We start from the raw sequence: 23,127 nt of genomic DNA on the forward strand, positions 1-23,127 counted from the left end.
CTTACCTTATACTGATAGAGTCAATTATAATAATACGTACATAAATAGAATGGGCATTGCAAATATAATTTAGTCTGTACACTTAGGCTATCATTTACAAGAGTATAATTAAGAATTCTTTACAGCAGTAGTAAACAATGCACTGTAATACGGCTGCAATAATGCAGCACCCTTTTGACCATAAGCACAACCGGCTGAGACAGCAAAGTCCTCATCGCACACTGTACTGCAGTCTGCAGAGCTACGAGCAACGCAGATCTAAGTCGAGAGCTGAGTTTCCAGGGGGATAAGCCCGGTAAAGAAGGTGATACATCATCACATGGTCTTCTATCAACATTCGTCCACACGTTCAGATGATATATTCCTGTACGAAGAACCATATGACTGCCGGGAAACTGGTAACCCCCAGTTCCTCGACGCAACGTCCACTGCATGTATTACGTCAGACACCTACCAGCGAACAGCAGATATCCCCGTGGATTTCTCAGCTGCAAGGAGTGAGGGCAGACCAGACCGTTATAAGCTGAGTCGACTGAGACGCAAAAAGTTACAAAGGTAGGCACAAATTGTGAGATTTTTGTACATGAACTGTACATTACATGTCTGTAATGTCTTTGCTTTAAGTCGGGGTTTCAATATAGTTAATGCAGAGGTGATAAAATGTGGCAGATGTCAAAATGTGGCCTAGCGTTGGAAATGCTAAGAATGTAAAAGTTATAATTTTGGAAGCAACTATTAACCTACTTTTGAGTTAGTGGAAAATGAAACGATGTCTATGTTGTATGACATTCAAATCTTTTTGGTGTTAGTGGCTGGACAGTCGCTTTTTAATGCTGATTTAATATTTAAGGACAGGGGGTCGAGAGCTCCTTAGATCAGCATTGGGTGTGGCAGAGGACTCCTTCACCCCACATCTCAGGCATATTCTCTTTACAGGCCCGGTTGTATTAAATAAGGCATAAACTGAATGTATGCGTTTCTCAAACTCTGGGGCTTGTTTTAGGTCTTGTCATTTTTTATATCATCAGTGAATATCAGAATCCTTGTCCAGTAAATTTCAGTACAGTGTTCATTTGTGTTTCTCTGTGTGATGAGATCTACTGCAGTGTGTTATGTCTTTGGTATAATATTACTTTCATTACCCATATTGGTCTCAAAACCCTGCCTTTTTTCTATACCTTTGTATCAATCTAAAGTAAGAGTTTGTTGCACAGGCCACGTGATTTTTAGACCAGAAAGTAGACCAGATGACTGAAGGAACTGCACAGAGGCCGTACATTGCTTTTCGTACAGTTCATACAAGCTGCACTTTTCTGTATGGTTGCAGTGTGGCTTCAGACTGAACCATTACACACCCTGTAAATGTGGACAGCACAAAGACTGAGCTTTTGCAAAACTTAATTTCATTCCTTATTAAATGATCCTGACTTGTGCCTTGCTGGAGATGCCGGTGAGAAAGACAGTATTGTGAGACCTGGGTGGGAGTTCCCAAAATTTCCTTTTTGGAAAACATGGCCGTTGCTTCGACTGCGAGGCTCGTGGCCAAACTTGCTTTCCACTAACGTGTCATTTTGGAAGACATATTGTGGGTTGAGAGAGGGGCTGAGATGGAAAAGCTGTTCGCTAACATACACAGGCCTGCTTCATGTGGGTGTGGACCCGATACAGAAATATACTTACTTGGGAGTGGATCGGGTGGGCTAGTTATGCCTTTCACTTCATTGCAATGCTCTCTAGTGTTTTAGTGCAGCATTTGTTTAGGTGCAGTTATGGATGATGTCAAACGAATTAGTTGGATTGACAGTAACTAGATCACCCAGCTCACATAGCCCATACTATCTTCGCTATCTACTTAATGTTTGTGCACATTGAGACAGAAACTAAAGTTAAAGTGAAACCTAGCAAATGTAGAGAAGTGTATCTATCAGTAAGGGGGAATTGGTGGAGGAGAGTCTTTCATTGTGAGGTGTTTCCTTCTATTGTTGAGAAACCCCTGAAGAGTTTAGGCAGGTGCTACAGCACCACGTTGAGTGACTGAGGACTGGTTGAAGAGCTTAGAGAATTTATTGTTAAGGCTATCTATAGAAATTGAATTGTTGTGCTTGCAATTTGGGCTTTTGCCACACATAAGGTGGCCATTGACTGTGTATGAAGTTGCTAGGAAATGGCTTGGGGTTCCATGTTGTCTGTAGCACTGTTTCTTCTATAGAGAAGGTATTTTGGAGTTGCCAATGACCAGCTTGGTGGAGGAGTTCAAATGTGCTAAGACCAGCCTGGAGATCAACGTGTACAAGGCACATTACAGTGCGATATAGAGGGATACCATTGGGCAGGTACAGAGCTGAAGAGCAGGGTTTGGGTAGGGGGCAGTTGGAAAGCATGGGGTAGCAGAAGCAAAAGAACAAGATGGGCAAGCACACACAAGACCAGTGAAGATAGGTGTTAGAGGCGTTGTAGCAAAATCAGCCATAGCTCTTCTGTTGGATTTCGTTTTTTTCGACGATGGTCACTCAAAGGAGTTTTAAAGGACTTGCATGAGGCTGCTGAAAAAGCGAGCCAGGGTTATGGCTGAGTTGCTCAGAGACTACTTGGCTACGCATGAATTATCCTGTATTATGTGAAGTAGCCTATTGTCACAACATGTTTGGGTGCCTGAAGTGACCAGGGTTCGTATCACATTTATTACCTCACCCTAATCTGGGTTCGTAATCCCAGAGGGATACCCCCGCCCTCCCACCCCTTACCCTGGATAGCCTATGGCATGTCATAGTATAATGACAGTGATGTTTAGATAATTAGGCAGTGCATAGTTCAGACACTGAGATACACATGTGAATTGTTTTCGAGAATGTCGTAATCATTGTGAGTGTGAAAGGGAGTGGGTCTGAGATGCCAGACACCACTGTTGAGCCTTATGGCGGGCCTAATCCAATGAAACACTGACGAAGGAAGGTGAATTGTATTGTTAGGTATGGGTATGATGATTGTAGTACACCCTGTTGTTTTAATACATAGGCTACGTTCTTGGGTATGAGTACTTGCGTGTGTCCCCAACCAATTGCACAAGGAATTTAACATCTGTTCTTGTGTATAGCTGAAATGAATGAACCGTTGATCGTCATATAGAAAATAAATCTGATTTCAGACAATTTTACACTCTCTTTCTAGGATCAAGAGAAGTGCATCATTCCCCATCAACAACTCCACGTCAACCAACCATGGGCAAGGTGAGAACACATTTCCAACAGATCCACAGCGTTTAAAGAGACACAACAATGGAAGAGGGAGCTGTATCATGCTGTATGAGATGTCATTAATTAGTCATTGAGTGGAGTGTGGACACAATCACAAGTGATTGAGATGCTACTGTGAGACACAGGCCCATGGGGGAGGCTATTGTCCACTCATTGTCCAGCAGGAAGGGTAGGATATCAGAGATGCTTTAGGGTCATGACCCAAGAATAAGTCCTCATCCTAATGGGGGTATGAATATAAACAGAAGTTAAATGAAGTGAAACAAATAAAAAATAAGTAATAAAAAAAATAATTTGAAGTGAAACCATGTTGAAGCATTTCTTCGTTTTTTCTGTTTCATAGTTTTGCAGTAAGTTGAGTGAGTTGCTCATTGGAGAAATGAGTGTCAGGGTAGATGAAATGAAACAAAGAAACTTACAAATGAGGAATAACGTTATGATAATGTTCATGTTAAAAAGAGAAATACAAACGTGGTTAATCATTCCCTCCATTTGAACTGTTTCACTGTGTTATACTAAGCCCTACATATACATCTGTAAGTACAGTGGTCACAACAAATGTTTACTTATGTTATGGCTGTTGCTAAGGGCCTGTTGCTGGGGGCGTTGTTCAGCAGTACAGCTGTCCTCCTGAGGGATGGGTGCCTCAGTGAGTATGTGCAGTAAGGCCTGGAAAGGAGGACTTTGGCTGTGTGTCTGTGTGTAGTAATGAGGGGAACATTAAGGGAGGAGAACCTGTTGGGAGAGTCATTAGATGTGGAGGCAGATGGCAGCCTGTGAGTGGTGTGATGAGCCGGTCACAGAACCCCCCGCTGCTTCAGCTTTTACAGAACGAACCGGGGGAGTTATGTCAGTAAGGTGACACCATTTCACCAGAGCACCCACCAAACACACAACCACATATGTTCATGCACTTCACTCATCCATAAGGCCCTGCAACACACACACACACACACACACACGGCATGATATACATGCATGTACTGGTTACGCAATATGCTGGGGAAAGGCAGACTGTTCTTTCCGCTCTCCTTCTACCTCTCTCTCTCACACACACACACACACACACACCCTCTCACAGTACCAGGGCAGCTGCGGCCGAATATGACAGGTGTCAGCTGTCTGCCTGTCACTTCTCCTCCAGGCCTTCCAGACTTCTCTAACAGCCCCCACCCAGACTCAGCCACCCCTCTCTCTCTCTCTCTCTCTCTCTCTCTCTCTCTCTCTCTCTCTCTCTCTCTCCCTCTCCCTCTCTGCCTCGAACATGGCTGTCAGGGCAACTGTCTAGTATGCTGGGGATATCTTTTTTCGTTGTCTGACTTCGACTTTGTAAGGTCTCCTTGTCTGATAAAAAACAGTCAACACCTAAATTAAATGTAACCAGGACAGAATAAATTATATATCAGAATATCAAGCATGTCTGAGCAGACTATCCACAATAAAATCCTGTGTAATTCATTATTAGAGAGTGCAGGCTTTGTCTTTTGCATAATTTGGCTGTTTGGCACCCTAGTTACCTTAGGACTCCGGAGCTAAGTATATTTATTAGACAAACAACAACAACAATTGCAATCGGGCTCACTCCCAGCACAAGGCTGAAAGCAAAGCAATACTAAACATATCGCACAAGGTTTATATAGACAGAAGTTTAGCGTTCAGCAGGGATAACCACATGGTGGATTTCTGACGTCCGAGGCAAGGATGGAAGTTTTGCACAAGGTCGGAAGAAGCACAGTTCGATCCTTCTTATCACCTCTGGTCTAAACATGCTCTTGTACATATGCAGACTAAGTGGCACCTATATTATAATAATCTAAGTTACACACACACCGAAACACAGAAAAGCCATGTTCCTGCTTTCATAAGCACATGATTCATACAAGGAATATATTAATACAAGGCACTTGATTCATATATTCTTAAGTCATTAACAGTGCTTGGAAATTAATTCCATCATTGGCTTCGGTCACTTATTACAATGATACATAAGTTACAGTCTTCTGTATGGTATAACACGCAGGCTATGAAGAGGCACGTATTTGAGAGGTCAGCGTTTCAACCTTACAGTTCCTCTGTTAGGTGCCTGTTTTGCAAGCCAGACATTTAGAATGGTTGTTCTTGAGAGTAGAACTTTTAGTTTCATGAGACTAGATAACTACTGCCATGCCATGTAGTCGTCCCGTTTGAGAGTATTTGAGAGTATATAGTCGGTTGTGACAGATAATGCAAGTGAACCAGGGCTGTCTTCCCTCCACAGGAATTCAGAGGCACAGTTACGGGTCACCCTGACTTCGATGGCAACGCCGATGCCGAGGCTCTGTTCAATGCCATGAAAGGCTTCGGTGAGTAAACATGGTGCCGATATCATTCTGCCGATATCATTCTGTTATTCTTATCCTTCTGAAGTACAATTTTCTCCTTCCCTTCTAATTATGCATGAAAGGGATCTCTGAACAGGATACCCTTGAGGTGACATCACTGTGGACTCCAGCTAATGTGTTTGTTGAAAGGCCTATTTATTATGCTCCCTTGTGTTTCACTTCTGCACAAAAGTGCTTGGATACATTGGACTGTAGCCAGGCAGGAACTCACGTGTGTGGCTCAGTGCTCTGACGTGAATGTTCCGTCTTCCACAGGCAGCGACAAAGAGTCCATTTTGGATCTGATCACTTCCAGAAACAATGCCCAAAGACAAGAGATTCGAGCATCCTACAAATCTCTCTACGGAAAGGTAAATGTCGTTGATAACACAAAACACTTAGAGAGGACAAATGTTTAAGGATTGTTTTCCAGAATACTGACCTGTTGCATCAGGAAATATGCCTCAGAATTCCTCAGGCAGGACAATACAATAGAGCAACATTTCCAGGCCCACACCACAACTGAGTCAGCATACCATGGCATGGAGAATAACAAGGACTGTGAGCTATGCATGCATACAACAATCTCTCTCTTTCAGGACCTGATTGATGATCTGAAATATGAGCTGACTGGCAAGTTCGAACGCCTGATCATCGCATTGATGAGACCTCCAGCATATCACGATGCCAAGGAGATGAAGGACGCCGTTAAGGTACAAATTAAAATCACGTAGCAGGCTGATATAATAAGCACCCTTCAGCTGCAAACAGCTTTATGAACCTCTATGCTGGAGCCTTTGGTCTTACCTTTGCTAATACATACAGCTTTTACTCACACACCCCTTATCATGTGGGTCTGGCAGCCTTAATATAACGTCTAAGAAAAATGGTTGTGTTGCAGTTTACTTTATCCAAATATAGTCAAAAGTAGCTATGTGTGCTTCTCATGCATTGTCCAGATGTTTGTGATGTCTTTGCCTACCGGTACTTGTCTCACTTATCGTCTTGCTTTTCAGCTCGTACTGTCATACATGTTTGCAGTCAATGTTTATCCTCTTAACTTGTTGTTTTTGTGTGTCTATGCTTTCAATGCTGGCTTCAGGAGGTAAGTGTAGGGGCATGGAAAGTTCAGCGCATGGGTGTTTATATAATCTGAGGTGGCTGAGCTGTGGTTCTGTGTGTAATTTAATATACAGATATAGTCAGTCTGCATTTTAGTCTACCTACTTAAGCAGTGAGTGGGCTTTTTGGAATAAACACAGAGATATTCACTGAGATATGAAAGAGGACCTTTTATGCTCATTTTCAATGTTCATCGTTTTATTGTTGGGGGCCAACTAGAATAGATTTACATGCCTCAGTGTTCCAAAACATATTTTTTCTCACTATTGCAGACCTAGTTAAGGAACTAGCCGAAGAGGCGAGCAGTTATGTGGCTTTTTCATTAGCTGTTGATGAAAGCACAGACAATGTATTGTTTACAGGTGTATGTATACAACCAAATGTTTACTCTAATCAAAACCTCTCATTAGTTGGTTGTATGTCCTCTGCAAAGCTGTCTGCAGCCATTTGTTTTTGTAAAATGCCACATCTGTCACACATGTTCTTAACAGCTCACAATTATGTATTGTACCATAGTAATGCAGGTTTCTTAACCCTAAATCAAAAGAATGTATGTTATAATAACAGACAAATGTGCTTACATATATTTTTACATGTATATAAATGAATGTACAATATTTTTACACTTGAATAAACAATAATTAAATGCAGAGACAGTTATTTAACAATATGTTAGGGAGTAGTTACAGTCTTACAGTTACAACCGGCCCTTTGAGGGCAACCATAATGCTGATGTGGCCCAGGGTGAAAATGAGTTTGACACCCCTGGTCTACTAAAATAGAATTACATGCTTCAGTGTTTCAAAACATATTCTTTTTCTTATACAGTCCATCTCTGTTCACCCTCTGTCTGAAACACTCTCTAAGAGGTCCTGTATTTTCAAGCCCCCTCTTCCGATGAGCCCAGTGTGGTCTGATTGGTCAGCTAGGCGGGCAATAGAGATTGTGTTATAAGATTGGGTCATGGTCTAGAAATCCAACAAGGCGTTTCAGACTGCTGAGAAAAAGTGGTTCCTGTAGGAGAGAGTTACTACCTCTGGGGGGTACTTTGGGCTTTGTAACGTTACAGTTTACAATCGCAAAAAGCTATATAACACACTAAAGGAAAAGGAAAAATTGGAAAAGCATAATAGGTCATCTTTAAGATGGGAGTGTAGATAGAGTAAGAGTTTGATCTTGTCTGTGTTTTCTTTCAGGGAGCTGGGACTAATGAGAAATGCTTGATTGAGATCCTCGCCTCCAGAACCAATGAGCAGGTACATGCTCTGACGGAGGCCTATAAAGATGGTGAGAATTTTCCCCATGAAAATTAGTGTACCTGTACGCAAGGTATCATGGGTAATGGAGTTTTATTGAATGTTGACGTCTTTATGTGATTGCAGCCTATGACAGAGACCTTGAGGAGAGTGTTGTTGGCGACACTTCAGGACACTTTAAGAAGATGCTGGTTGTTTTACTCCAGGTGAGCATGACACAAGATGGCACCCTCATTCAGAAAAATTAGGTTCCATAAAAAATTGTTGCATGTTTTGTGGTCAACTGTATAAAAGATTACTCCAGCTAATGCTTAACTTCACAGAGGAGATACATATCATGGCTGATATGAAACCTAGACTCTGTTTTGAGTGTTTTGATCTACTTTACATGAAAATCAAGCTGTATGAGAGTCTAGGTGAATAATGACGTACTGTATGGATTGGAGTCAAACAGGACTCAAGTGTTTTTCTCTGTGTTTCACAGTTGGCTCTGAATGACAGTGTGGGTATACAACTTGCTAGAGTACATCATAGAAATGTGTCGTGTTTGTGACGCGTCGACTCCTCATTTGTCGACCCTACCCCGCTACTTCATGGGTCAGAATTTAGTTGGTGGCCAGTGTCTGACAAAGGACCCCGTAAACACAAGTTGTGTACTCTAGCACGTTGTATACAACAGCAGGTCGTTGTGTTCGTATTAGAAGCTGAATGTGACGTTTGGTTTGCTTCGCTTCGCCAGGGGACCAGAGAGGATGACGAGGTCGTGTATGAGGACCTAGTGGAGGAAGATGCACAGGTGTGTGAACCAGACTCCCTATAAGAACATCTGTCAGGCTCCAGTGGGACAACATCACAACAATGAACTATAACAGCACGTCTTTTATTTATTACCTATAATGGTGAAAAATAGCCACTTGATTGACGTTACCTTAAAAAGTGTTTTGCAGCAAAATTTTGGCAGGATTTTGGTAGATTTTCCAGAGACAGTGTAAGACCTCTAGAACATATTTGTCTAAGATAAGAGCTCAGCTCATGAATCCAGCTGGGCCCTTTGGCCAAAGGAAACATAGACATCTGGTCAAAGGACCATAGACATCTAGCCCTCTGGTCAGTGAGCTGTTTGAGGATTGTGGTGTCTGAGTCTGAGCTGAGTGTCGCCCTCTGGTGGTTACAGCACCTGTACAGTGCAGGCGAGGAGCAGTGGGGCACAGACGAGGCCAAGTTCATCATGCTGCTGGGAAACCGGAGCGTCAACCATCTCAGGCTGGGTAAGAGGGCTCTCTCTTCTCTCTCTCTCTCTCTCTCTCTCTCTCTCTCTCTCTCTTTCACTCTCTCTCTCTCTCTCTCTCTCTCTCTCTGTGTTTCTGAGTGTATGTGTGAGACCCATTTGCACATAACTGTGACATCTCCCACTCAGGCCAAGTGACCCTGACCCCACATTATGTGTTACATGTTTATGATTTAGTCCCCAGTTTTCATATTAGATGTCTAGTGTTATTAGATGTCTAGTGTTGAAGCTGAATTGTGTAGGATGTAGTGGCATCTAGTGGTGAGATTGCTGAATTGCAACCAACTATATACCCTTCCCTTTCCAAGAGTGTCTGAAAACCCTGCAGTGGCCATCAAGTGCCATAAAAAGGCAAAAAGCCCTCTCTAGAGTCAGTGGGCTCATTCTTAACTAATATTATACACAAATTAAATAATAACCATGATTACAATATTACATTTCTGCTAATAGATCCCTCTAAATCCTATACAGAAATCTGGTTTACTGTTTCTGGTATGGTATTTAAAAGGTCATACTAACCCTTAACGATCCCGATGACATCAGAACATTGTGCATTTTGACCATTATCGTTGTCATGATTTTCTACTAAGGATTTTTGTGTTTGTTTTGTGTCTGTGTGCAGTGTTTGATGAGTACCAGAAGATTGCAGAGAAGTCTATTGAGGAAAGCCTCAGGAGTGAACTCTCTGGGGATTTTGAGACACTAATGCTGGCTGTCGGTACGTCTTATTTACCCAAAAAATGTCATGTCATGTCAGACAATAACTTTATCAGATCTATGAAAGTTTTCTCTACCCTCCTCTCTTATGCAGTTCAGTGTATCAGGAGTGTGCCCATGTTCTTTGCCAGGCGTCTCTACAAATCCATGAAGGTGAGTTGTCATGCCTCGTATGTATGTATGTATGTATGTATGTATGTATGTATGTACTGTATGTATGTATGTATGTATGTATGTATGTATGTATGTATGTATGTATGTATGTATGTATGTATGTATGTATGTATGTATGTACTGTATGTATGTATGTATGTATGTATGTATGTATGTATGTATGTTTGTATGTATGTATGTACAGTATGTATACATGTATGAATGTATGCTTGTATGTTTGTTTGTACTGTATGTATGTATGTATGTATGTATGTATGTATGTATGTATGTATGTATGTATGCATGTATGTATGTATGTATGTATGTATGTATGTATGTATGTATGTATGTATGTATGAATATAAACATGTATGTTTGTCACCATAGCTGTTAGTATTTTCACACCTGCACACAGTAATGATAGACTTGCATGGTGTTATCTGTGTATCCCTCCAGGGTTTGGGCACAGCTGATGACACCCTGATCCGGATCATGGTGTCCCGGGCCGAAATCGACATGCTTGACATCAGGGAATGCTTCCGTCTGCGCTATGAGAAGTCCCTTTACAACATGATCCAGGTTGGAATTTTTTGGATGCATTTCACGGATGTGAAAAAATCGAAGCTTTTGACATTTAGAGATTTATTTCAGATAATAAACCACTGCATGATCAGAACTTATTTCAACCAATTAGAATGTGTACTTGACACTAGTTATTGTCTTTATCATGTTCTTTCTCACAGTTGTGATTGGCATAGAAACTGCAACATCTTCAAAGCAATTGGCTGCTTTGAATAAAAGTGCATGTGTAATTTACATGAAATCTGTACACCCCATAGGACGACACCTCTGGGGAATATAAGCGAACTCTTCTGAAGCTGTGTGGAGGAGATGATGAGTGAGTCTCTCTTTTGTGAAAAGAATCTTTTTGTCTTGACCTTGCAGAGAAAAAAAAGTTCAGTGTGAAAGTCTGCTTTTTCCTGGAATACATGCCTGCAAGTTGTAGTGACTCATGCCAGGCAGTAGGTGGTGACATTGACTTTATCATTTGTATATTTCCAACCTTGACTGTCTAATGGCTGACTTTGTTGAGGTGATAAAGTATTTTGCTTACTCAGTTTTACAGTGCTTCATTTTAATCCTCACAACAGAATCCAACGAGTACTTTAATATATCGTAAACAAAAAAGATGAAAATATGTAACCTTCTATTGGTTTATTGTTTACTTTGTAGATAATACGGTGGCACAAAATATCATGATGCTATTAGTAAGGTTCAGTTACTAAAGATTAAAGATTTCTCAATTAATGATTGATAAGCCTTTTCTTGGAGAGCGCACGCGCTAAAAAGTGTTCGGGCCAGTTCCAGGGAAATATCCCACCAGCTTTGCGGACTTTCTGGGCCTCCTGATCCTATCTCGGATATGACCATGGGTCCTTGACAAAAAATGAACTAAGAACGAAGCCAGGGGAAAAACACAGAGAAATGAAAAAGTGTTCATTTATTTTCTGAAGTTTTTTTTAATTTCTTTTAAACCGTGCCGTGCTTATAACCTACCGCCCTTGTTTTATGTTCCATGTTACTGAAGTGAGGCACTGGCGTATAGGTGTTCAGAAACCTGCTCATGAAAAACAGTCGAAAAATGAAAATGAAAAACGAAACTGCTTTTTTAGCAGGTGTCATTGCAAAACACCTATCTAGGCCTAGATAGTGTAACCTTAATGACCAGATGATTGAATGTGACTCCATCTCTCTGTGTTTCTCTCTCACTTTTCTCTTTCGTCAACAGCCTGGCTGGAGAGTTCTTCCCAGAAGCTGCCCAGATCGCCTACAAGATGTGGGAAATCAGTGCCATGACCAAAATTACGGTACATAGACAAAAAAACAGACACACACACAGACACACACAGACACACACAGACACACACACACACACACACACACACACACACACACACACACACACATACACATGTATACACACAGAAACACAGACTGGCAGAAACACATATACACACACACACACACACAAATACACATGTATACACACAGACACACAGACTGGTAGAAACACACACACATACACACACACACACACACATATGCACACATACTGATGGTAATTCTTCTACCACAGACTTAGAGACTTAGTAAGACAACGGTGACCAATCAGTAAACAAGGCTTTATTCCTTTGGCTGTTCACAGATGGAGAGGTTAGCTTCACATAAAGATAAGATTCACCAACATCTCTAAATAGTCTGAGTTGAAGGATCCTATCAGGTTGACAGGAGAGGGTCATAATCAATAGACACAATCCTACATGGATATGATATGCGACCACTTTCCGACCAAATTGGCAACATGCTAAGTTAATTAAGGCTGTCCTGATTGTGACAGAGCATGCAAAGAATAACAGAACAACTCTGACCTTGCAGACAGGCAGAAAGTCTAGGGGGAAAAACCTTTCATAGTCTTCTCAGCCTTAAGACAGACCACAGAGTACAGACACGGGAGGAACTGAGATATCGTTAAGATACTTTTCTGTGTAAATCTGATTCTAACTATAAGATATACATGAATAATGATTCTGATTTACAACTCTTTCAATACACATGCACATACACATACATGTGTACAGACACACACACACACTCACATATGCACAGAAGCACCTATACAGACACACATGCCCTTGCGGCCATATATAGACAAATAACCTCAGACACACTTTTTTCTGTTTGCACACACAGCTACTTTTTTCTGTAAAGTCATCCTACAGGCTAGCATGGCATGAGTGCCTCGCCTCAGGTGACCTCGAGTGACCTCTCCTGAGCAGCCCTCTGTTCTGTTTACACACAGTCACTGTTCACCATCATGCCACCCCACCCGCCTGTGTGGCCTTAGCACACAAACAAAGAAAGTCAACATATAAGTTATATTTAATAAATAAAAAACAAATTACAGTTAACACTGATTAGATCATCCATTGTAGGCCTGGCGCTTCTTTCTGGCTGTTTTTACTCACACCCAAACCTGTCCCAGCAACAGGAAGCAGGCCTATGAACGCTAGCCTCAGCCATAGCTAGAACCAAAGCATGACGTGCAATGCATTCTGGGTAGTCTTATGGTAGGAAAACTCATATAAATGCAGTCCATTTGTCATCTACTTTTGTTTTGTCAACAGACGCGTCCTAGGTATCAATCAAACATGCCCCTTCTTGTTGTTCCACTTTTGAATATGTTTAGTCCACCACTGTGTCATCTTCAATGTTCAGCATAAACTGGTGACTGATTAGATGTTAGGTTATCTCTAAAGTGGTTTCTGTGCCGTCTGCGCAGTTTAAAAATGAGACCTTGGAACAGGGCCATTTTCCCTCCGCAATCTGTCACCTGGTCCCTGGCCTCAAAAGCCCGGTGTTTCAAGCAGATGGCCTTTTTGGCCGGCTGCGTATCTGTCTAACTGAGTTAGCTCTTCCCAGGAGGTGCAGGCATGTCCTTTGACAATAACTGGTTATGTGTTTGCACCCAATCCTCCACGGGGTACCACTGATTTCTGGTGTGAGACTTTGAAATGAAGAACAATGAGACTTCTGACCGTACATACAGTACATGCTGCCACATATGTGAGAGACAGACATTCCGATTCACATATGTACAAAGCAGGCCATTGTGCTTCGGTCTGTTAAGCTAATACTTCTGCCCTTTTGAACCTGGCATTCGGAAATTTCATTACGGAAGTGAAGTTATTGTATGTCTGAGTGTGAGCGTGTGTGTGTCTGTCTTCGCGTACGCAGATACATGTGCCTGCTTGAGAGAGTTCATCCTATCTAAATTAACACTATAAGATCACTATAAGTCATATCATGGGATATATTACAATACCCCTATACAAATGACTTGATTACAAAATGAATATTTGAAGTAGCACATTAACAAATGATTTATAGATAGTTAGATGATTTATAGATAGTTAGAAAAATAATTCAGATATAATATAAATAATAAATAATAAATAATTCATAAATCCAGATATAAAATGAGATACCAATATGAATACGCACCCCATTATCCTCTCTTGCTCTTCCAAACTCACCCCATTATCCTCTCTTGCTCTTCCAAACTCACGCCCATTATCTTCTCTTGCTCTTCCAAACTCACGCCCATTATCCTCTCTTGCTCTTCCAAACTCACCCCCATTATCTTCTTTTGTGCGCAGCCAAGAGGAACGGTCCGCCCCGCTTCAGACTTCGACCCATCCAGTGATGCCCAGGACCTACGAAAAGCCATGAAGGGCTTTGGTAAGCTAAATGCCTTTAAAAAAAAAAAAATTAATTAATAGAAACGTATTTTAATCTATGGGAGGGGGACTAAATGCCTTTACTTGGACAGGAAAGTGGAGAAAGACAGGAAGATGATCAGACAACATACAGTGCAAAGATCAGGCAATAACAGGCCATTTTCAAATGTGTTTCCAACTATGGAAGTTAACTCCCATAAGCCACATCCTTGACAGCAGGCGGCCATTTTACGAGTGTGATAGCTTTGTCTAATAGTCATTTGAGGTAGTGGTCACTGAGACTGCATGGCCCAGCATCTGTGTTTCTCCACCGTCATCAGGCACAGATGAAGACATCATCATCGACATCGTGTCGCAGAGGAGCAATGAGCAGAGGCAGGAGATCAGACAGGTCTTTAAGTCCCTCCTGGGAAGGGTAAGATGCTCATGGCAGTCACGGCACGCTTCACGTTGGTGCTTTCCATTCGAGCTGTAAAAAGGGTGCACAGGGAAGCAGCCATCATTATAATCACACACACACATCCACCCTGGAAATCACCCGAACTGGCAGCGCTTGAGCTGATTACAACCACTAAGAAGCAAAGAGAAAAAAAAGCAATGATTAACGTTTCACTTTGTTATCAAGTACCGAGCTCGTTTCGACTGTATATAACGGCTATATCTGGGTTTTCCTTCAGAATGTATTACAATAGTGTATTTCCTTGTCCTTCTACCTGTACCCTGCACAATGACAGTAAAGTTGAATCTAATCTAATACACAGTATTATAACCTTCCTTTCTCTCAGGACCTCATGGCCGACCTCAAATCGGAGCTTTCTAAGAACCTGTGCAGACTGGTCATGGCTTTGATGATGACTCCACCTGAGTTTGATGCTAAGATGATGAAGAAAGCCATGGAAGTAAGCTGACATAAGTGTGTGTGTGAGTGTGTGTGTGTGTGTGTGTGTGTGTGTGTGTGTGTGTGTGTGTGTGTGTGTGTGTGTGTGTGTGTGTGTGTGTTCGTGTGTGTGTGTGTGTGTGTGTGTGTGTGTTCGTGTGTGTGTGTGCGTGTGTGCGTGTGTGTGTGTGTGTGTGTGTGTGTGTGTTCCTGTGTGTGTGTGTGTGTGTGTGTGTGTGTGTGAGAGAGAGAGAGAGAGAGAGAGTGGGAGATACATATCTGTATGCTGTGTCTAGCATGCCTAGAACTGACTCATTCCCCCACTTGTATGTTCTTAAGAAAACAGCACATATACTGTACGTCATCTTACATGTATAGAACTGGTTCTGAAGAAAACAGCACATATACTGCACGTCAGCTTACATGTATAGAGCTGGTTCTGAAGAAAACAGCACATACAGTATAAACCTCATCATCTTACATGTATAGAGTTGGTTCTGAAGAAAACAGCGCATATAACGCACGTCATCTTACATAGAGCGCAGGTACTGCACGTCAGCTAACATGCATGGTGTTGGAAATTCTTCAGAAAGCTCAACAGGAAGACTGGAGACATGACCAATTGTAGTCTCATGGTTTTGTGGTCATACTTGACTTGATCTGCAGTTAAACGACATGACCCAACGACCTATGACCCAATACTGAAAACAATGTGGCCATAGAATATTCCCTCTATTTTCAGGCAAAATGTCATATGATGGGCTTTTAATGGGTTTCCTATGGAAAACGTTATTACCAGTCCAAACACATTTCTACAAATAGATACAGTATATTCACTCAGTTCCCTCAAATCCCCCCTCATGATTGTTATAATGTTCAGTTTATGTTGAAACAGTTTGAGAGATTTCTCTGATTTGGCTTAGCCTCACCAATTGAAATGGGGTCGTCAAAATAGTAGAAACGCGTTAGTATAACACAATACCTTTTTCCAATAGGACAACAATTAAAGGCCCATCATATGACATTATACTCGAAAATACAGGGAATATCATAAATTTACATTTTTACAGTACAGTACAGTAACATATTGAGTACTATTGTTTCATTATAAACTAAAGATTGACCTAGTTGACCTAGACTGGACATAGACTCATGTACAGTTGCCTGCTTTGTTAAACGTCTTCTCTCCACGTGCCCAAGGGAGCGGGGACCGACGAGCACGCTCTGATCGAGATCCTGGTGACGCGGAGCAATGAGGAAATCCATGCCATGTGTGCAGCCTACCAGGAAGGTGAGCAACAGGAAGGGACAGAAACACGTCCCACATGAGGAGACGGACGGCGGGTTATGATGGTTAAAACCGGTTCCTTCGGTTTTGGTCTTTGTTTTGTTTTGCTTTAAGTTAATGAAACCATTTCCTGAACTAATTTGCATTCATGTGTTGAAATATTTCTTTGAAGTTTGAATTAAATGTAAAGCGACTCTAGACATATACATTTTTTTATCTTGCATCAGTATTTATTACACGTAGATACAGGATGTCTGACATTCTTTGCCCTCTGAGGAGAGTTCAAATCTAAGGCCTTTGTGCCAGATGTTCACCAAAGCATACATATGCATAACACATATCTAGAGATTAAGATACCATTTCAGTCTCTTAATGTCCCAGCATCACATTGCTGTATAAAGTGTCAATGTTTACTTCCTAAAACTGATCTCAATGAAAAGCATCAACACTGACAATCAATGTATTTCAGCCTATAAGAAGAGTCTAGAGGATGCCATCACATCAGATACCTCAGGTCTCTTCTGCAGGATCCTCGTCTCACTAGTGCAGGTATGCGTAGACACATTCTCTACACCTGACAACAGATGGAAATATACATTAAACAGAGCACAAATACTAGAGGTTATCAAGTATGAATCATTAATTGAATTGATTAGCCATTGATCATTAGTATTGCTTCTGCAGATGTGAAGTTGTCAGTTGTGTTGGCTTCTCTACGGTGAACCATGCCATTTTATTTTCCCAGGGGGCTCGAGAGGAAGGGCCAGCAGATATGGACAGGGTAGAGGAAGATGCGCAAGTAAGTGTGAAATATACAATGATTCAAGTTTTCTTTTATTTCCACTAAAATAATTGCATTATTATATGAATGTTAACAATCGGATGGACAGGTGGAAGACCTGAAGGACCTGTTGAGGATTTTTCAACATGCAGATGGTTTGTTGTTTGTCTTCACAGGCACTGGCAGACGCGTGTAACGATGACTCTAGCGAGATGGAGGTGAAGTTCATGACTATTCTGTGCACCAGGAGCTTCGGTCACCTGAGGAGAGGTAGGTCAGGGGCAACACCTGTCTCTTTCACGACGGCATGAAACACTGAAGACAGCTTGTAGCGTTAGCGCCCGCTGTGTAGACCTCAACGCTGAGCTCCTGTGCTGTTTTGGCCCCACAGTGTTCCAGGAGTTTGTCCGATGCTCCAACAAAGACATTGAGCAGATCATTAAGAAAGAGATGTCAGGAGATGTCAAAAACGTCATGTTTGCCATCGGTAAGCTTTACACGTTTTACTACTGACAATAAGGACTGAAATGAATAACATAGATACCAGAAAGTGTTCAATATGAAATGCCTCTGTCTCTATGATTGACTCTCTTTTGTGTTCAATTCAGTGAGGAGTGTTAAGAACCAGCCCTCCTACTTTGCAGACCGTTTGTACAAAGCCATGAAGGTAAAGGCATTCTATCTGTCTTGTCTTGTCTTGTATTACTATGGCATATGGGTGGATGTGTGCGATGGGTGTTTGTGTTGACTATGTGGCATATTAGAAAATGTTATGTTATATTATATGTGTATCTGTTCAAGTATGTGATGTTGACTTTGTATCTGTTTAAGTATTGTATGTTGACTTTGTATCTGTTCAAGTATTTGATATTGACTTTGTGTCATGTTTTGTGTTTTTTTTTCTCGTGTCGTTTGTATCTCTCCTCCTTTCCCCAGGGCTTGGGCACCGATGACAGGGCACTCATTCGCATCATGGTGTCCAGGTGTGAGATCGACCTCTTCAACATCCGCAAAGAGTTCAAAGAGACGCACGACGCCTCGCTCCACGAATTCATCCAGGTAGAAGCGTTTGTCGTAAGTTATGGTCTTCTTGTCATCTGTCTTCTCACCGCCTGTGATACGGTACCGATAATGTATTGCACCATGAGATATGGACGGATATTTACTGCACCAGATATTGCCCTGAATGTCGCACATCCCCTTTTGCTTGTTTGGAGAGGAAGAGATTATACTACACACTCCTATGGGGACCTATTCAGCACAGCTGTTTAGGAATTTCCCCTGCATGCATGACTTCCTCTCTGAAGCCTGCGCATGACCGGATGAGGGTTTATGTGACAGGAAGCGCTCAAAAACCTATACTCTTTGTGGTAACATCGCTTGAAAAGCTCATGATGAAAAGCTTTTAGAATTTAGAAGAGATGTTGAGGGTAAATATTCCTTGTAAAATGTGTACCAACATATTTTAAGTGCTACATGTTAAAAGTAATATATACAATGTACAGACATGAGTATATATTATAGTTTTATCATTTGAGCGGTAATTCAGTGACACTAATAGGTATTGAACATCATTCATCATATCATATCATTTTTGTGAGATTCAGACAAAGGTTTTATTGAGGCAGTTTTTCTACTAGCGCTAAGAATAAGCATTATTTAACACCATAGTTCTGGGTTAAACGTTCTTGATCTAATTTCTGGCTTAAGTAAAGTCAGTGTATCTCCACTAATGGCACTTCCTCATCAAAGTAGTGGAATAACAAATCTAAATGACCACTCTTACTGCGGATCGCTGCTGATAAGGCTGGAGTTATAACAGCTTAGATGGTGTGAATTCTGGCTGGTGCATGACTGCCATGATATTATGTGTTTGCTGGCTGTTGTGTCTTCTGTCTCCTTGACTATAGGCCACGTGTGCGTTTGTGCCCGTGTGTGGTTTGTTGCCAAAAGGTCAGATTGCTTCAGAATGAAACGTGGTCCATGCCTTAGCCCCCGGTACCGTCACAGGATTGCGCAATTAAAGGCCAAACACCCCTTTGAGGTCACAGCCAGCCCAGCCTCCAGTCTGGTGTTCCACTTTCACTCAATTTGTTTAGCGACCTTCGTCACGATCGCCATGTGTCAGCAAATGATGCTCTTGGTAGTTTCAATAATTTGATTGATGTATCCCTGTATTGGATTTAAAATAGCCACTTCCTCTTTTTTTTTAGGGTGATACTACTGGTGACTACCGCAAAACCCTGCTCTTGCTTTGTGGTGGAGAGGACTAACGCTCTGGACGCAAGTTGCCCCAGCAACGGCCACAGACACAGACAGTCCCCATAAGCTTCCTGTGAACTGGGCACCGTCCAATGCTCCGGGGTGGAGGAAAGTGAATGCCCACTAAGGACCCCCCCGTGCTGCTGCCACTCAATGCCAAAGCTTGTGACCTTTCACCCTTGCACTTTCCCAGCGATACTCTATCACTCACTGTGTCTGACCGTCCCTGTGTTGGAAAGGGATTGTGTAATTGTTTTATGTTCTTTTTTAAGGAGTATGTATGTATTTGGAGTTTATGGCATTACAGTAGGAAAGCTGTGAAACCTAGAAACCTAGAAGATTTACTGAGAGTATTCTAGCTGTTTTTGTAGCTGTTGTTGCATTAGCCATCTGTAGCCATCAAATAACAGTGCTCTCCCTTCAAATAAAAGGAAAACCTGTTCAAATGTATTCTTTGTGTGATTTTGAGAAGTTATCTTCCCTTCTGCTATAGATTTTCCTTTCCTTTGTTTTGAGAAGTGACTTTGTACCATACATCGCAACTTGATTTGTCCCTGGGTTTGCCATAGTCTGCATTACTAATCGCTCTTTGCTCTGCTGTTGTACTGTATACAATGGAAATAGATTGGGTACCTTATAACAGAGTACAATCTGATAGAGCTTAGTTCTCCATTCACCTCCATTCTAGATGCTAATCAGCATGATGAATTGTGTTGCCCTCTTTAATGATTAGCTTGTTAGACTCAGGTGTAGGAAATGAAGAGAGTTACTTTTGACTGTGAAAATTCCCCATTATAATGTATGACTTTGCATAAACTGCAAAGGTAGTTTAATGCCTTTTACATTTCATGGTTTACTATTCTCAAATGAGTTGTATTGGTTTTAAATGTTATATAATATCAGTACTTTGAACTTGAATCAACCGAAGAACAACTTGTACTGGATCTGCTTGTCTGATCATCCAGACCAATCAATCTTAGTTTACGACTAAAGAATATGTACAATCCTGTCTCCACAAGCCACCACAAGTCACATGACGCCAAAGTTTTGTTTCCGATAACTGAGGATGTTTTTGTTGATTTGAAGATGGACATTCACAGTCTGCCTTTTGTCCCTCGCTCATGTGCTTCCCTCTCTATCCCACACCCATGTGCCCTTCCTGCCCCCCCCCCCTTCTTGGGAATGTTTATGATTACCCCCAGTCACACCCCATGAATGTTCCTGATTCCTGAGTTTCTGTGGTGGCACTGACAATGGTGCGATATGCCACTATAACAGTTTGAGCGCTTGACAAGAACAGCCCCCCGACAAAGACAGTCCTCACCACCCTACTGCACTCTCTTTCTGGACACATATGCCTGTGTGAGAGCAGCTGTTGTCAGGCCATCTTTGAGTTAAAAGAGGAAAGAAGGAAAAAAAGAAAAGAAAAAAAAAACAGTGAGGCTAGGAAATCCCCTGCCAAAATCCGTCGCAACATCAGTAATGTGTGCAGCGGATTTGCAGTCACAGTGCAGAAAGGAACAGCAGAGTAGCACATTTGTTGACGTTATTTTGAATAAAAGTATGGTTGATAATGTCATCTACTCATGCAGATGTGTTTGCTGTTTCTCGCCATGATCACTGCTGAAAACACTGATGGAATCACCACACAGAATCTTTTCACGGTTTTGACTGTTTAGACATTGTGTCTATTCTAACTGTCTACAATAGGAAAGTAAGCCTAACTGTTCAGTCGCGTTTTCCACGGTTTTGACTGTTTAGACATTGTGTCTATTCTAACTGTCTACAATAGGAAAGTAAGCCTAACTGTTCAGTCGCGTTTTCCATACAAGCTCATTGGGCAATGCATGTACATTTGTGTGATAGTTAAACAAATCAACATAGAAATTGGCCTCAAAAGAAAACACTGTGCTGTCCAAACTGTGTTGCCTCAGGCTGGCAAATATAAGGATGCAGGTGTGTAATGTTCTGACAGGGATTTTTCTCTGAAGGGAAGCGGCAATGTCAAGCTTTCTTTATTCAATTTGACACTTTGCCCAGTCTTGGTTGTTCCAAATGCCTCACTGTTTAGTGTTACAATTAAGCAATGAGAAAGTATTTTAGGTGAAAGATGCACTGGTTAACTCGTTCATTTCAGACCACTTTAACCTCTCTCTGCTCAGTTATAAACCCCAGAATATTTTCATTCCGCCTTAGAAGCCAGAGAATACAATTTTAATAGTATGTTTTTTATTGCAGGGGAAAACAGCACACATATGTAATGGTACAAACTGTTGCTGTTTTCTGGTAACACTTAACTAGAGCAACTGAACTTCTTGGACAGACACCAGGTCCCCCTTTTCGAGCTGAAAATATCAGGGCCTTTCACTATGTGGGAATTCCCCCTGTCTGTCTAAATACACAGTGAATTCGCTTCCCCCCAGCCAGCAGTTTCCTTAAAAAACGCCTCTCGGACACAAGCTAAAGTGTGTAAGTGAGTGTTTGTTTTGCATTTTCATACAAAAAAATCGTGATTCATTTTATATTAATGCTGTTTTAATTCATAATAATATTAATGCTATTTATTTTGTGGTTGCTGAAAATGTCCCCTGTGTTTTGTAGAATTTTATATCTTCCCTCCTTTTTGAGACAGATTGTACAACATGTACGGCAATCAGGGATAGTTTTTGTAGTCGTGTGTACCGGTCGTGTGTACCGGTGTGGGGTGCAGTTATAAGAACAGAGGCAATCTTGCTGGAGACACGAATAAATTGTGATCAACTGAGAAGTGACATAGTTATATGATTATACAGATGTGAATGTTCACATATTGATGGGAGTATTGCCTTGGAGACAATATAAATGATACATTTCAGTTTATATGGTATTTGCTGCTTGACATTTTATATCATAGGAATTCTCTGTGCTAAAATTTTGAGTATCCAATACTGTACAATATACAAAACAATACTGTTCGTGGGTCATTATTCAAATAATACAGTTATACAAGAATAAGCAACAACATCTTTGTAGGGACTTCTGCTAAGTCTGTGCAGCAGCCAGTGAACTTTGAACACTCAACACCAGTAGCCTAATTCTGGAGTTATAAGGCTTGATATGTATTTTATTTCTGTTTGCAATCTGCAGGCCAATATATATATTTGTTAAAGATTTTTCAAACAAAATAAACCTGGAAAATAAAATAGATACCAACACCAGTAGCCTCAACACCAGTAGCCTAATTCTGGAGATATAAGGCTTGATATGTATTTTATTTCTGTTTGCAATCTGCAGGCCAATATATATATTTGTTAAAGATTTGTCAAACAAAATAAACCTGGAAAATAAAATAGGCCTACATTAAAGTCACATCTTGACAGTAACATGTGAAAGTTAGGCTACTCAGACAGTAAGTTAGGTTACTTTGTCAGGCATTAAACAATTGTTTTATATTCAACAGCATCTGAAATTACATTTAGTTTTGGTTAGCCT

The 23,127-nt window shown here is 41.3% G+C and overlaps 1 protein-coding gene across 2 annotated transcripts; it reads left to right on the plus strand.

Annotated features, from left to right (window-relative positions):
* Nucleotides 1-234: 234 nt before the first annotated feature.
* anxa6 (annexin A6) lies at nucleotides 235-20,102 on the plus strand. 2 transcript variants are annotated; one of them, XM_012832092.3, is made up of 25 exons: nucleotides 235-555; nucleotides 3,169-3,227; nucleotides 5,512-5,596; nucleotides 5,891-5,985; nucleotides 6,214-6,327; nucleotides 7,933-8,023; nucleotides 8,119-8,198; nucleotides 8,732-8,788; nucleotides 9,167-9,260; nucleotides 9,903-9,998; nucleotides 10,092-10,150; nucleotides 10,607-10,729; nucleotides 10,990-11,048; nucleotides 11,940-12,018; nucleotides 14,368-14,449; nucleotides 14,769-14,863; nucleotides 15,234-15,347; nucleotides 16,526-16,616; nucleotides 17,083-17,162; nucleotides 17,359-17,412; nucleotides 17,571-17,664; nucleotides 17,786-17,881; nucleotides 18,003-18,061; nucleotides 18,331-18,468; nucleotides 19,608-20,102. In XM_012832092.3, exons 2-25 carry the CDS (start codon nucleotides 3,219-3,221, stop codon nucleotides 19,665-19,667), a joined length of 2,004 nt encoding a protein of 667 aa, XP_012687546.1. In that variant the 5' UTR covers nucleotides 235-555; nucleotides 3,169-3,218; the 3' UTR covers nucleotides 19,668-20,102. The 2 variants fall into 2 exon arrangements, with proteins under 2 accessions (XP_012687546.1, XP_012687552.1); XM_012832098.3 differs by having other exon boundaries at nucleotides 18,331-18,453.
* Nucleotides 20,103-23,127: the final 3,025 nt, after the last annotated feature.

This window comes from Clupea harengus, chromosome 20 (assembly GCF_900700415.2).
Source record: "Clupea harengus chromosome 20, Ch_v2.0.2, whole genome shotgun sequence".
Classification (NCBI taxonomy): Eukaryota; Metazoa; Chordata; class Actinopteri; order Clupeiformes; family Clupeidae; genus Clupea; species Clupea harengus.